This window comes from Palaemon carinicauda, chromosome 26, assembly GCF_036898095.1.
Source record: "Palaemon carinicauda isolate YSFRI2023 chromosome 26, ASM3689809v2, whole genome shotgun sequence".
NCBI classification, from domain to species: domain Eukaryota; kingdom Metazoa; phylum Arthropoda; class Malacostraca; order Decapoda; family Palaemonidae; genus Palaemon; species Palaemon carinicauda.
Genome location: NC_090750.1, coordinates 78,701,667 through 78,719,166, shown reverse-complemented (window position 1 = coordinate 78,719,166; position 17,500 = coordinate 78,701,667). Strand labels below are relative to the sequence as shown.

General features: G+C 35.0%; 2 protein-coding genes across 2 annotated transcripts in view; one reads left to right on the top strand and one right to left on the bottom strand.

The window, feature by feature from the left end:
• 5PtaseI (inositol polyphosphate-5-phosphatase A) overlaps window positions 1-17,500 on the bottom strand; it is a 297,544-nt gene that overhangs the window by 82,547 nt on the left and 197,497 nt on the right. The gene's annotated exons all lie outside the window — the stretch shown is intronic.
• Window positions 1-17,500, top strand: part of LOC137620247 (uncharacterized) — a 28,281-nt gene that overhangs the window by 3,333 nt on the left and 7,448 nt on the right. Inside the window, exon 2 of the mRNA XM_068350486.1 lies at window positions 4,324-4,526. Coding sequence (XP_068206587.1) covers window positions 4,324-4,526 — 203 coding nt within the window. The remainder of the gene's footprint in view (window positions 1-4,323; window positions 4,527-17,500) is intronic.

Sequence of the window (17,500 nt, the reverse complement as noted above, 5' to 3'; positions counted from 1 at the left end):
ATAATAATAATAATAATAATAATAATATTAATAATAATAATAATAAATTAGGCATTTTTCCACTGCTCTTGAATCCTTAATATTTGCTGGCCCTTATACGATCTTTTCTTAACTTCATTTGCGTATGCCTATGTCTTTTAATCGCTCTAAGCAACACAACATGAAATATAATAAAAAAAAAAAAATCTCACAAGGGTGACCGATTTTGCATCGCCAGCAGATGGCACACTCGTGACCAAATGCAAGCGAACACTGTAAGAGGATCCTTCACAGGTATAATACGAGTAAACCTTAAAAGCGCGACTGCAAATCTTCTCAAAGGAGAAATATCACCACGTACACAAGTACAAGAGAGATAGACATAGTTACGACTACTGAAAATCAAAATAACTAGAGGGACACTCAGTAGAGCGCAGATCTCCGCCGCGGCAGCTTATTTCTTGACCTTGATCTTTGACCTTAACATGTATTAATTGGCGTGGATTTCCATACACTCAAATATGAAGCAAGTTTGAAGTCTGTGACTACGATGTCCAAACTTATGGCTGATTAAGTGAAATGGACATTTTGCTTGACCTTGACCTTTGACCTTCCAAAATTTAGTAATTTCCAGCCTATTTACATAACAGTTAATCCCTGCAAGTTTCATTGCTCTACGAATAAAATCAGCCAGGAAGCTGTTCACAAACAAACACACACATAAACAGGGTAAAACGTAACTTCCTCGCAACTTCGTTGGCGGAGGTAACTATTTGCATTCAAGCAGCATTACTCGTCCTGGCGGTTCAGTGTCCTGGTTTTTTAGTATTCTTGGAAAGTTGAATGACAAAAATAGATAGGTTTGGCCGATAGTATTGTTCAGCGGAGTCATGTAATGTGTTTAAGTCATTGCTTTTAACGGAATATTTCATCGTTTGATAAAGAAACCAGTTACGTGGCATTTCCGACCCGATTGAGAAATGGCGATTCGTTTCCTGATTATTATTATTATTATTATTATTATTATTATTATTATTATTATTATTATTATTATTATTATTATTAAGGAGATTATTTTCTCAGTTATACATCCTAGTATATATGTATGTGTTGTATTTGTAGATAGAAGTATATTATTATTATTATTATTATTATTATTATTATTATTATTATTATTAGCTAAGCTACAACCTTAGTTGGGAAAGCAGGATGCTATAAGCCCAAGGGCTTCAACAGGGAACATAGCCAAGTGAGGAAAAGGAAATAAGGAAACACTATAGAATATAGTGCCTGAATGTACCCTCAAGCAAGAGAACTCTAACCAGAGACAGCCCAAGACCATGGTACATAAGGTATGGTTTCCATTGCAAGTGAAATAATTATAATTATTTTTTAAACGTCATACACAGACTTGGTGGTTCCTTCAAAAGAATCTGTTAACCAACCATACGAGTGTCAAGTCAGTTATTTAAAACACTTCCAGGCAAGAAGGGACTCTATCATTCGACTAATAAAGTTAAACAATGCAGAAGACATTGTATCTATATCCAGCTTGAACTCCTGTCTATTACCCAGGGATAAGAAAAGAAGGTTTAAAGATTTAAAGACCGCTCATGAATGGCAGAGTCAAAGGACAGTGGCATTGCCCTATCGAGCAGGACAACGCCCTAGAGACTGACTATATGTACATATGATCAGCATCCAAGCCCCCTCTCCACTCTAGCTAGGACCAAGGAGGGGAAGGCAATGGCTGCTGATGACTCAGCAGATAGACATATAGGCTCCCACAAACACACCAGCCTTAGCTCATACAGTGAGGCTGTAGCGACCAAAGAAACTAACGAGTTTGAGCGGGACTCGAATCCCAGTCTGGCGTTCACCAGTCAGGGACGTTACCACATCGGCCACCACAACATTGATTAAGTCCTCAACTGGCTATGCCTCTCAAAATGTTATAACCGTTATCATTCAAGAAACAGAGAAGCGTTAAGCTACTTCTTGGTTAAACCCTGAACTTATTCCTTCCATTTCCCGTTTCCGTTGGACACTTGGTCTTGCAAAGGTCAGTAGGTTAGGCGTGCTTCCGGCCTTTGCTCTAAAACAAAATAAGAAGGTCACTGACCTTTACAGTAAAAGAAAGGACAGAAATAAGCACAAAACTGAGTACAGTACTTTCATTCATAGGAGGTAGTTTTCCCTGAAAAGGGGGAAAGATGGTAATTAAGACTATGTAAGGACAACAGATGTTAATCATGGGTCTTTCTACGTATACATATTGTCTATCTCTGAATACATAAGCTTCTTTTAGGGGGCGTAAAAGGGCTTAGAAGCCCTATGAATCTAACGCCATCTTCCGGCTGCTCATTCTTTTAAGAGACGAGTTTTTGTAGTCATTCTCTTGGATTTTAAAACTGGGTGAAACGACACCTTATGAGAAGACTGACAGTGTCACACCAGAGCCTCTGTACCTTTCCTACGATTTTGAATAACCTTTGTGCTATATTTCAAAATTTTCTTTGAATTTGGTGATTTCACTAAATCGTGACGTCACAATGCAAATACTCAGTGAAGTTTCATGGGAGACGAATTTATAATACGTGAGAGATGCATAATTTCAATTGGAAAAAAAGAAAGAAAAGAAAGTTGATCAGAAGCGCTTCAAAACTCAGAGGCGATTATAATCCCTTTGTTAACAACAATGATATTAGACTCCCAATTAGGGAGGATTGGATGGAGAGAGAGAGAGAGAGAGAGAGAGAGAGAGAGAGAGAGAGAGAGAGAGAGAGAGAGAGAGAGAGAGAGAGAGAGAGAGTTTGACGTATGAACGGCTTATAACAAGTTTGGCGATGCTTTTAGTGCCGAGATTGCCATAAGAGAAATTCTCTCTCTCTCTCTCTCTCTCTCTCTCTCTCTCTCTCTCTCTCTCTCTCTCTCTCGAGCCTCTGATGCTAAAAGTATGACTGTCTGACCTTTATTCACGATGGTGCTTCAATTGCTTGTGTATTTTCGACTTTTTTTTCCGAGAGCACTTACATGCATATATAAATCACAAAAAATTACAACACCCTCGTATTTATATTACATATATTCTCTATCTCTCAAATTAGAGTTAGAAATGTAGTGATATATATATATATATATATATATATATATATATATATATATATATATATGTATGTATATATATTATATATATTATATATAATATATATATATATATATATATATATATATATAATATATATATATATCATATATAATATATATAATTTATATATATATGCATATATATTATTTATATATATATAATTTATATATATATATATATATATATATATATATATATATATATATATATACACACACACACAAATGCAACATTACTGTAATAACACAGCGCACATCACAATGTATAGTAAACAGCCTATATGACAGAGTCCTCTCTTCCTCTCTCTTCCTGTGACGTCCTTAGTTAGCCTTAACGGTGGTTCACCTTTAAGTTTTAATTGTAGGTTCCTCTTGCTTTTACATATTACGGTTACTTTGGTCTGAGGTTCTACCATTATTTCTTATTTTACCTTTTTAGTGATTTGATTTCAATTTCGCATTTTTATTCCTGTGCTGATTCTTCAGAGAAAGTTTTGTGTTTCGTTCTGATAACTTTGTTTGGGCGTTTTTTCGTTCTGATAACTTTGGGTTATACACTAACCTTTCTTTTCTTTACATCTTTAAGACTTGTATTAATTTTATTTCACTCAATACTATTATACCTTTGCCATATAGATTAAAAGATCTTTTCTATATTGTACGGGTGCAGCTATCCCTGTTTGAAAAAATACTCTTTCATCTATGGAGTTCTCTCTTCTGGGTATAGGTTCGTATCAAAGTCAATTCCATCATCAAGGCCCTTGCCTTCATGTTGATCTAGTTTTTATCAATGTTATTATGGCCTTTTGTGACCTACATTTCCACTAACTTATTTTTTTTTTTTTTTGGTTACAGTTTTGTCTAATCAAGGGTTTTTTTTTCATCCCAAATGATATACTATTTTTTTCCATCTCATTTTCCATGTGGAATGAAAATATTTTCATCTGTTTTAATTTTTGCTTTTTTTTTTCATATGAATTATGATAAACGCATTAGTGAAAATATTTTTTTCCGCCATAACAGTTTTTTTTTCTTTTTTTAACCTCCCCATGAATAAAGACCATCAAAATATCAAAATTTGTGTTTAGTTATGTAGCATCACTCACAAACCAAATAATTAAATTGAAAAAGTTCAAAGTTCTTTCTTCAAATTACCTTTTTTTCACTTTTAATTCTAAATTGCAATAATATTTCCAGTGACCACTGGGAACTCCTCGACGAGTCTGGCAATTTCGACAGATGGACCTACAAAGTCATCACCTACGAGTCCATGATAGGCCAGTGGCTCTTCGGATACAACGAGAACCACGGAGAAGTTATTGTCGAGCCAATAAAGGCTCCCGACCATTACTACATGCAAGAGGTGTACACAACTCACAGCTTTCACGGATTCCTAATAAGTAAGTGAATTATTTATTGTGTTTTTTATTATTGTTATTATTAACTAAATTGCAAGTATAGTTGGAGAAAATCCCAGTTTGGAAGATGAATTGAGAAGTTGAAAATATATCAAACAAATAAGTAACATTTTAAACTATGAAGCGAGACTTAGGTCGAACTGCTAAACAGAAAAGCATTTGCGCTATGTTTGAGCTTCTAAAGTTTTAAAGGTCACTCATGAAAGGCAGAGGCAAGGGACAGTGACATTGCCCTGATTAGGAAAATGCCTTACAGACAGATCATATATACAGATGATCAGCGCCCACGCCCCTTCTACACCAAAGTTAGGACCAAGGAGAGCCAAGCAATGGCTACTGATGACTCAGCAAGTAGACCTAAAGGGTCCCCCCCACATCCCCATCCTTAGCTCACAAGGATGGTAAGGTTGCAGATACTATAAGAAACTATCGAGTTTGAGCGGGACTCGATACCCCGTCCAGCAAATCGCCGGGCAGGGACGTTTCTAATAAACCACCACAATTCCTAAAACATTGACGGTAGCTCTTATTCATATATTGCTATCTCTAGCGCAGAGACAAAAAGAGAATAAGAATAAAAGCCTATTTCATTTACTTATTATAGCCATGAAAATATGAAAAAAAAAGTTTATTGCTTATTTTAGCCTTCTGCAAGCATACAACATAACGATCTAAGATTAAGACTTCACTTCGGGTGAAGACACGGACTTACTTATAGTCAATAAATTGTTAAAAACTCAAACAAATATAACTTTGTATGAACGAAATTGAACTTTCAGAGTGCCAATAGATATAAAATAAATCAACGATATGTTCACATATCAAATTCCGTCACGGTAAACATTGAATAAATATTAATCGCCATAAAACCCATCTTACTCCAACCTGAAGGAAACGATAGAGAATGAAAAAGTAGACAGTAAGAACTGACCCCATGGATACGACATAATGTTATCCTTGTACTTCGTAAAGAACAGTTGACATAAGAATATCCTTAACAGGAAGCTAAATCTAGAGAGAATTTAGTACTAATTACAAACATATAAATAAACAAATATATGGAAACTAATAAGACTGAGAAATTTGTAATTAAACCTATCGCATCCGTTACAAGAAAATATAACACAAAATAAAGAACTTCATCTCAATCTTGCATGACTCACTCTGTTTTAATAGGCTGCACTCCAAGTTTGCATGTTCGAGCTTCATACAACATTATAACATTATTTCGTTGGCTTGAACTGGATAATCCTGCTGGTTTAATAAACCAAGCGTTCTAACGTCACGCATAATTTAGTGGAGTTAAACTCTGACACCTCCACTGTCAGAGAGGCGAGATAAATAAGGAGGTTTAAAAGGGCAACGACGAGGACCCAGAGTTTCCCTGTAACTGAATTAAACTTAGATACGTTATTAAAACATAATATCGTGAGTTCCCGCGGTGAAACTAAATATCGAATAGAATAAGAGTACTACTATGTTACTAAATTATAATATAATGGTAGTAGGTTGCCCAAGGCACCGGTTGCCTGTTGAGATACTACCGCTGGAGAGTTATTGGGTCCTTTCACTGGCCAGACAGTACTACATTGGATACCTCTCCCAAGTTACGACTCATTTTTTCTTTGTCTATACATGCACTGAATAGTCTGGCTTATACTCTCCACATTCTCCTCTGTCCTCATACACCTGACATTTCTGAGATTACAAAACAATTCTTCTTAGCTCAAGGGATTACCTACTGCACTGTAATTATTTAATGTCTACTTTCCTTATGGCAAGGGTAGAATAGACTCTTTAGCTATGGTAAGCAGCTCTTCTGTAAGGACACTCCAAAATAAAAGCATTGTTCTCTAGTCTTGGAAAGTGTCATAGCCTCTGCAGGCCTTTCACTGTCTTGGGGCAGAGTTCTCTTGTTTGAGGCCACTATTCTGTCTTATTTCCCTTCCTTTTGGTTTTTAAGTGTATATAGTTTAAATATGAAAGCTCATTTTTAATATTGTTACTGTTCTTAAAATATTTTATTTTATTTGTTCATTACTTCTCTTGTAGTTTATTGACTTCCTTTCTTCACTGGGCTATTTTTCCCTGTTGAATCCCTTGGGCGTATAGCATCCTGCTTTTTCAACTAGGATTACAGCTTAGCTAATAGAAATATAAATATAAATAATAATAATAATAATAATAATAATAATAATAATAATAATAATAATAATAATAATAATAACTGAACAGAAGAAAATACCTCCTGGTCCAAGTCACATTATTATTCATCTCGAGTTTTATAGATAAAAATTAATAATAAATAAATATTTTTCTTCTTTTTTACTAAATAAACGCGTATTTTTTACCGTTCTGCAATGAGGTCATTGCACTGTCAAATGTGGCTTTTGGGCATTTTTGTTCCCCATTGTGATTCTATCTCGACTGAGTTGTTGGTGATCTGTCTTTCAATGTCAATTTGCAGAGAGGAACAAAAATATTTAAAGCGATTGTCATCACCATCTCCCCCTACGCCTTATTGAAGCAAAGGGCCTCGGTTAGATTTCGCCAGTCGTCTCCATATTGAGATTTAAAATTAATACTTCACCATTCATCATCTACTTCACGTTTCATAGTCCTCATCCATGTAGGTCTGTGTTTTCCAATTCTTCTAGTGTCTTGTGGCGTCCAGTTGAAAGATTGGTGAACAAATTTCTATTGGGGAGTGTGAAGAGCATGCCCAACCATCTCCATCTATCTCTGTAGAATTCTGTAATTTACTTGATGTTCTTCGGCAGCGGCTTCATCTCTTTGAAGATGGAAAGGACTGCTGTCCATAGTCCTGGAAGCAGTAAGAGCCAGACCTTTTTCAAATCTTCCCAGAATGCCACATGACGTCACAATAGGTGTACAGAATATTCTATCATCGTCAGCTGCTCTGACGCACGGAACCACTGTGTGCTCTCTCTCTCTCTCTCTCTCTCTCTCTCTCTCTCTCTCTGTTTTAGAAATCTGAGAGAGAGAGAGAGAGAGAGAGAGAGAGAGAGAGAGAGAGAGACCCATGTTACATTTCAGGATGGTAAATTATATTAAAAGACAACAGACAATACATAATACTTGAGAGAGAGAGAGAGAGAGAGAGAGAGAGAGAGAGAGAGAGTGTCAACTAACCTTTACCTGTCTCTTATCACTCTTTCCCTGCCACTGTCGTTTTGAACATAAAATGACGACGCATAAATAACACGAAATTGCTTCAGCGTTAAATGTCTCCAATTTTCAGAGAGAGAGAGAGAGAGAGAGAGAGAGAGAGAGAGAGAATTCCATCTCTGAGACCGAAGAAGAGGAGGAATCTGACCTCTCCGACATTTCCCGGGAATTTAGCGTATCTGGATTTTCACGTCGTAAAAAATGGAACAGAAATATTCCAAGCGAGAGAGAGAGAGAGAGAGAGAGAGAGAGAGAGAGAGAGAGAGATGCTCGTTTTAAAGGTGGGTTTACACGGTCGAACGGTTTGTCGAACGCGGTTCGACAGACAGGTGTTTGAAGGGATGCTCGAACGTGTGATAGGGGTATTTGGTGGTCGAACACGTTTGTCGAACGGTTCGAAGAAAGACTGTTCTCGCCTGACTCTTGTGGGCGGGGCTTCATTGTTCACAATCCTTATGCATTTATGGCTGACTCCACCTTTTCGAACCGTTTGACAAGCATGTTCGACAAGCATGTTCGACAACCGGGTTCGACGAACCGTTCGATCGTGTAAGCCCCGCTTAAAGGGACGAATGTCTTACAACATTTGTATTCGCGGCCGAGTACCAACATTTGTGCTCCGGGTACTGACGAAGGGAATGTATTGCTGTCCACACTCATTATCACAGTCACTGCTGTCATATTATTATTAATGATCTTATTACAAAGACTATTATTATAAAATCATCTGGTATTCATAATTTGCGTAATACGCATCGATAGCCACAGTTTTAAAATAGTTAAAATAGCTGCCATTATTCTAAACACGTTAGTAGCATATTCAAATCCCCTGATGATCCACGAGTCCCAGCTTTACCTAACTTGAAAGAGAAGTTACAGCTATCTATAGCTAACTAGCTAGATACAACCGCGGAAATAAAACATGGCCGTCATAAATAAAAAGAAGAAGAAGAAGAAGAAGAAGACACCAAGCAACACGAGAGACCGCTTCATAAAATACCCTCTTCTTCTTCAGAGTATAAAGTCACAGGTCATTGTTCGGAAGCCTTCAGCGTGCAGGAATGCATTACGCGCAGTTGGAGGCTTTTCAGACGAAGCTCCACCACCTCATGCATATGCAAGAGGAAGGAGAGCACTTATTTCTATGTCAATGTCGCCTTTAAGCTGACCGTTCTAGTTCATGGAGTCTTTGTATTTATAAGAATCAAATCTATACGTGATTACGGATGGTATCCTTACGCGAAAATTGTTTGTTTAAACACAACGAACCAAGACGTTTCTCGTATCAGAAGAATTTGTAATATCACCAAGCACACAGACTTATATACTGTATAAGCTATATGTATGCATATGCTCTTATAGGCATAGTCTAAGTTAGGGATTTTTCATTGAATGCTACAGGACTTCTGTTATCAATTATTTCAAGACAACACTTTCCTAGTTTTCTGTATTATATCTGTCTTCGGGAATAGAGTTTTGAAAGACAAGACGAAATTAATTAATCTGCTGCTCCATTTATTCAACTTTTGCCGACAGCTGTTTCAGCCAATACCTAATGGCTTTCATCAGGGCACCCCTACATGGAAATAATTATCCTTATATGATGCTTTGCATTCATATCCTGGAGCTTAGGAATTGGTGTTGTGGGACTTCACTGAAAATCAAGATTTTTCTCCAACACGAGGTCTTTAGAACTCTAAGTGAAATTTTGAAATTTCATTAGAGATCCAGATGTTTTCAGTAGTATTTTCATGAATTTTTTGTGCAAAATATTTCAAAATTTTCATATTAGTAGCTTTTTATATTTTTAGTTCTCTTATTTTCGTTTGTATGAATGCAGTGCAATTATAATAAAGATAATTTCTTGTAAAGAAGCCCTGATGAAAGACATTAGTTTAGGGCGAAACAACTGCCAGCTAAAGTTGATTAAAGGGAGCAACACAGTAATTAATTTCGTCGTTTCCCTCAAAAATCTATACATGAAGACAAGAAAAGATGAAAAATAGAAGTGCTACCTTAGAATATCTGACGCACCAATTATTTTAATATTTAATGAATATATATATATATATATATATATGCAGGTCATATAACTATATACATACATACATACATTCATACACATAAACATACATACATAAAAGCACCCACAAAATCGTGGAAAATATTTTAGATTGTGAAAGGACAGAGTCATAGGCTCTTTAGAAATAACAGTCCATAAACCTGAAGAAACTTATCTTTATATTTTTTCTTTAGTGTTCCGGCTATATCTTAGTCATTCTAGATATCACAATCTACCAGTGAAGCTTGTACCTATATATATATATATATATATATATATTATATATATATATATATATATATATATCGTCTAAGATTTAGAAGGAACACTAAAGAAAAAAGACATTGTAGATTCTTTAAGGAGGACTGTTATTTCAAAAGAGCTAATGAATTCCTCCTTTCCCAATCCAAAATATTCACAACTATTTTGTAGGTGCTTTTATGTATGTATGTATGTATGTGTATAGTTATATGGCCTGTAAACAAAATTCTAAACGAACCCATATTGTGACGAATAACGTCTAAATAGCGAATGAGTTTGTTAGGAATCCGATTGTATCTGCAAGCGGGCTTGTAAAGATCAGTCTTTATCACTATTTTTTCATTAATTCTGAACATTTTCTTTCATCCTTTTTTTATAAATTCCTTCAAAATTATCTTTAAGCGTCATCTTGGTTTTTGAAATATGATAACTTAATGTAATATCTATATAATAATAAGTGAAAGATACTTATAAACATTATCATTAACTCTTAACAACACATAAATCATAGCAAAAATAACAATTAAGATTTAATTCATTCATACTAAAATTTTTCTCGACTGGTATAATTTACATATTTTAATACTTCTTTAATTTGTAAAACCTAATCTTAATAATCTCAAAGAATTTCTATATATGCAAATAATGTATTTTTATAAATACATACAAAATAAAACAATATTTTATCAAACAACTTAATTTTTCTCGACTGGTATAATTTACATATTTTAATACTTCAATAATTTGTAAAACCTAATCTTAATAATCTCAAAGAATTTCTATATATGCAAATAATGTCTTTTTCTAAATACATACAAAATAAAACAATATTTTATCAAACAACTTAATTTTTCTCGACTGGTATAATTTACATATTTTAATACTTCATTAATTTGTAAAACCTAATCTTAATAATCTCAAAGAATTTCTATACATGCAAATAATGTATTTTTCTAAATACATAAAAAATAAAACAATATTTAAAAAACCAATATATTATAAAAGAAACAAAAATGAGAAGCGAACGTAAATGTCTATTCGGTTTCGTATATCAAACCGTAGGATTTCTCTCCTGAAGTGATTGATGATCGCTCCTCATCTTGAAAACCCTGAGACTCTCTGAAGGACTTTCGAAAGATTTATGGCTTCACGAGAAACTAACCCAATAAACCCATCAGTCATAAGTTTTAAATACACCACAAATGTCTGTCATGGAAGAAATAGTTTGGTATCGTAAATCTATAACAGTGAACAGATATGTAGAAATACATTGTTTTGTTAAAGTTTTTATTGTTTTTATATAGGAAATATTAAATTTAATGTTACTGTTCTTAAAATATATTTTTCCTTGTTTCCTTTCCTCACTGGGCTATTTTCCCTGTTGGGGCCCCTTGGCTTATAGCATCCTGCTTTTCCAACCAGGGATTTAGCTTAGCAAGTAATGATGATGATGATGATAATAATAATAATAATAATAATAATAATAATACTTTGGGAGAGACAATATAGGATTACAATATATATTATATTATATATTACGATATATTAGCCAGGTTGTTTTATGTTAGTATGACCAGATGCCGGATCAGTGTGTCACTTGATGACACTTATAAGGGCGTCACATGACACTTTTATGAATTTTTTCATCCTCGTGACAGTTATTGGATATTTCTTTTTTGCCACAGGGTAATAAAAACAAAATTACTATACGAGAGCCCCAACAATGGTAAAATATTGTTTGGTAAAATTCATATTTCGCAAGACTGACTTAGAGATTTTCAAGTATTAGAAGTACCAGTGCCTATTAAGAAAACCAACACCTTTGAGGTGGAATCAACATTGTGATGTATATAGTGATGATTTGAAAGCTTTTCCTAGAAAAGTTGAAGGTTGAGTATGTTGGAATGAATTGAATTTTAGTTAACGATAATGTAAGAAGTTCACGGAAAGATTAGAGTTATGATTCATATTAAGAGAGAAGCAGGCAGCCAAAGAAACAAGCCTAGCAAATAGTGCAGAAGCAGGCAGCCATAGAAACGGACCTAGCAAATAGTGGAAAAGCAGACAGTCACAGAAACAAGCCTAGCAAATAGTGCAGAAGCAAGCAGCCATAGAAACGGACCTAGCAAATAGTGCAGAAGCAGGCAGCCACAGAAACAGGCCTAGTAAATAGAGCAGAAGCAGGCATCCGTAGAAACGGACCTAGCAAATAGTGCAGGAGCAGGCAGCCACAGAAACAGGCCTAGCAAGTAGTGCAGAAGAAGCAGGCCATAGGAACAGACCTAGCAAAAAGTGCAGAAGCAGGCAGCCACAGAAACAGCCCTAGCTAATAGTGCAGAAGCAGACAGCCATAGAAACAGTCCTAGCAAATAGTGCAGAAGCAGACAGCCATAGAAACAGGCCTAGCAAATAGTACAGAAGTAGGCAGCAATAGAAACAGGGGCCTAGCAAATAGTGCAGAAAGAGGCCTAGCAAATAGTGCAGAAGCAGGCAGCCACAGAAACAGGCCTAACAGCAGAAGAAGCAGGCCATAGAAACAGACCTAGCAAATAATGCAGAAGCAGGCAGCCACAGAAACAGGCCTAACTAATTGTGCATAAGCAGGCAGCCATATAAACAGGCGTAGCAAATAGTGCAGAAGTGGGCAGTCAAGAAGCAGACCTGGCAAATAGTGCAGAAGCGGGCAGCAATAGAAAAAGGCCTAGCCAATAGTGCAGAAGCAGACAGCCATAGAAACAGGCCTAGCAAATAGTGCAGAAGCAGGCAGCCATAGAAAGAAACCTAGCAAATAGTGCAGAAGCAGGCAGCCATAGAACCAGACCTAGAAAATAGTGCAAAAGCAGGCAGCCATAGAAACATGCCTAGCAAATAGTGCAGAAGTAGACAGCCATATAAATAGGCCTAGTAAATAGTGCTGAAGCGGGCAGCCACAGAAAGAGACCTAGCAAATAGTGCAGAAGCAGGCAGCCATAGAAACAGGCAGCTATAGAAACATGCCTAGCAAATAGTGCCAAGGCAGGCAGCCATAAAAACAGGCCTAGCATATAGTGCAGAAGCAGGCAGCCATAGAAACAGACCTAGAAAATAGTGCCGAAGTAGGCTGCCAAAGCGCACAGTGCAGAAGCAGGCAGCCAAAGATACGGACCTATCAAATAGTGCTGAAACAGGCAGTCAAAGAAACAGGCCTAGCAAATAGTGCAGAAGCAGATAGCTAAAGCAACAGGCCTACCAAATAGTGCAGTCGTTAACAGTCAAGGGAGAAAAATCATCAGAAATTTGAGCTAACTTGAGATGTTTATTCAAAGAAAAAAATAGTTCCGATTTTCTATTACAATAGAACAAATCAAAATGAGTATCTTGAGCGTGAAGGAAGGGCTTTAGAGGGCATTCATTTTCTAGTGCTCAGCTAGATATTGTAAAAGAGGGTTTTTAAACCCATGTTATTTTCTCCCTAGTTGCAGTTTGCCTTATTTAACTGTCCACAAAGGTACATTATCCAATGTTTTAGGGGAATGCACACAATTGGAATGGAATCTATGACCTATAGTTGGAGAGTCGAGGGTTTTCCAGGCACTGCCAGACGCTTTGCTAATTTTTTTTTCTTTAATAATTGTTAGATACAAAACTGAATTTTAGTCATGTTAATCTTCACACACGATTTATCAATCTACTGATGTTGGGAAACGAGTAAATAAACAAGCAACCGCCAACAAACAGGACAGGAACGAAAGAAAGAGAGAAAGAACCATTTCCTCACTCGATAATTGCGTTGACAAAAAAAAAAAAAAAATAAATAAATAAAAAAAATTGACAAAACTTTATTTTTTATTCTTTTTTTTAAATTTGAATTTCCGTTTATATGCGATTATGTATTTTTTTTTTTTTCAAAGATATGACTCGTGATAATTATAAATCTAGTGCGTCACAGATACGAACACTTGAGCAGTTCGTCACCCTCGTTTAGTGATTAAACTTTTTAAGTGAAATTCTCCACGGAGGCAATAGTATAGAGAATACGTCAACCGAGCAATTTCCCTTGCAATATTATTATTATTATTATTATTATTATTATTATTATTATTATTATTATTAGCCAAGCTACAACCCTTGTTGGGAAAGCAAGATGCTATAAGCCCAAGGGCTCCAACAGGGAAAAATAGCTCAATGAGGAAAGGAAATGAGGAAATAAATAAATGAGAACAAATCAACAATAAATTATTCTAAAAACAGTAACAACGTCAAAACATGTATGTCATATATAAACTACAAAAAGACTCATGTCAGCCTGTTCAACATAAAAACGTTTGCTGCAACTTAGAACTTTTGAAGTTCTACTGATTCAACTACCCGATTAGGAAGACCATTCCACAGCTTGGACAGTTCGAACATAACTTCTAGAATACTGAGTAGTATTGAGCCTTATGATGGAGAAGGCCTGGCTATTAGAATTAACTGCCTGCCTAGATACTCTGACATACTGTATTTGCTAATTTGCACTGATATAAGTCCATTTTGCAAAATCCACAAGGATTAGCTTCAGTACTAGAAAATACTACACGAATAGCCGAGAAAAACAGAAAATTCAATTTAAAATAAATCTAAGATAATTATGCTAACTTTAAAACCATTACAAGAAAAATGTGCGGTAATGTAAATAAAATTACGGCTTAACCACACTTTACATTACTCTTACTAAAACTCAACTTTCCAAAGTTATTTCAAGCAATAGTTAGCTGGCTAAATGTCCTCACTTTCACCAACCTTTTTTACCAGCTAAAAACAAAAGCCTAATTCATACTTGAGGTAATTCGTTAAGCTTCGACTTCACTTCCCTTTTACCAACCTTCTCCTATTTCTTAATGTTTTTAGTTGTACCGACCAAGGTCTAAATAATGCAGAAATGAACACAAGTATTAACGATTCCTTGAGCGTAGCCAGATCCCTAGAGGGGGTCATGACGTCACGCACTTCAGTCACTAACAACAAACTCCGGCTTTGACTGCGCATGGGAGCACATTTAAATGACCTTGGGTAGGCCTATAGGCAATTCTTTTTAGTGAGGCAGATTTGCACCGATTCACAGGGGTGCCCTTTTAGCTCGGAAAAGTTTCCTGCTCGCTGATTGTTTGGAGAAGATAATTCTAACCAATCAGATAGCACGAAACTTTTCCGGGAGTCGGTGCAAATCTGCCTCACTAAAAAGAATTGACTATAGTGTCTTTTAGATCTTAGTATCGACATCCTAAAGATATACTGCAAACAATGTTAACATGTTTGAAGAGTACCTTACTCTCAGCAGGTAGAAAATGGATTAGAAATGAAGACGTATTTTTACAGATTTCTAATGTGTTATTAAGACGCAATATTAACAACAATGATGATAGTCAAGATATTATAACCTTGAATGGGAACATGTCTGCCTTCGGCACGCATTCCAAACAAATTATCTCCCATGCAAAAGATATATATTATTCGTGCAAATTGAAGTAAGATTTTAAGATATTGTACATTACGCAAATGCAGTCAGAAATATATATACATATATATATATATATATATATATATATATATATATATATATATATATATATATATATATATATATATATATATATATATATATATATATATATGTATGTATATATATATATATATCTGACTGCATTTGCGTAATGTACAATATCTTAAAATCTTACTTCAATTTGCACGAATAATTAATCTTCCCAGTGAAAATATCATAAACGCAACGTAAGCCTCCAAAATGTCATAATCAAAGAATCAAAAATAATCTATATTGATTTTAGAGATTTTTGACTTGTGAGAGGTTTTACGAAATGAAAAACTATTCAATGAGAGTTTATGGTATATTATATTGCTATAAAAAGTTGAAATTGGTTATAAGTCGTTATTAATACTAATAACACCAATTCTATAAATAATGAAGCGTTGTTAATTAGGATTTTCGACCAAAGTGCAAAGTCTCTGTAAAAACAATAAGAGAAAAGAAACTGGTGAATGAAACACAAAAAGTATCAAATTACTATAATAATATCTCCATTATGAACTTAATTATCGCAGTACAATCAGGCGCACTATTCTATCTTATTTCTCTTCCTCTGTTTTTTTTTTGAAATTTTTATAGTTTATATAATAAAGGTTTATTTTAATGTTGTTACTGTTCGTAAACTTGTCTTATAATTTATATCTTTATTAGTTTCCTAACTGGGCTATTTTCCCTGTTGGAGCCCTTGGCCTTATAGCATCTTGCTTTTCCAACCAGGGTTGTAGAATAATAATAATAATAATAATAATAATAATAATAATAATAATAATAATAATAATAATAATAATAGATGGCGATGAAAAAAATAATGAAATACAAATCTTTAAAGTTTTCAATTCGTTCAATACAACAGTAACAACACAATGACGTCATTCATATCCGGAATCTCTTTAAGGCATAACGGATTTTCACGTCACCATATGCCAAATAAAAACAACTATTTCCTTTGTGTTTATTTTTTCCGCAGTGTCTCATTAAGTCACCAATTATTCAGAGACACGACAGTTTTATTCTGCATAAGCAGTACACGTAGCATTTCAGTATCTGAAATGCATTATGAATGAAAAACAATTTGTGATTCTTGTCAGTGAAGGACAGAAAGACTGCCGACATGATTATGATGTCGTAGACATTTATATATTTTATCAGATTTTTTTATGGATAGTAACACTAATAACCTTTTAAACGTTACACAAACACACATGTATACACATATATATCATATATATGGTCCATACATAACCACATACATACAAACACAGACATGAAATGAAGGCAAGTAAAAGTACCTGGACGAAAATTCTGTAAAGAAGCATGTGATAAATTGTGTTATTACCAGGACTGACTACTGCAACTCTATCTACTACAATTTACCAAAAGTGCAACTTAAGAAATTACAAAACATAATAAACAGAGGAGCAAGACTGATAAAAGGTGTCCCACCTAGAGAAAGAATCACCCTTATACTAATCGATTTACACTGGCTGCCGATTAAAGCGAGGATTGAATTTAAAATATGTACAATAACCCACCAAGTTATCAGAACCGGGCGTCCAAAATACTTAAGAGAACTGCTACATATTGCGCAGCCAACAAATCGTATCGACACGAGAATAGTTACAGATGGCTTCAAACTGTTGGAACCTAGATTTATGTCTACTTTAGGCTCAAGAGCCTTTAAATATGTGGCCCCGAGATTATATAATAAGCTACCATGAATCATTCGAATGATTGAAGACATTAAGGCTTTCAAGAGGAAACTGAAGACTCTTATTTCATGAGTCATTTGGTAGTGACGATTTAACAGTAAATGAACAACACGCGATATAAAACGTTAAATACTCTGAACGAACAAGGTAAAACGACAGTGGAAGTCCTGTA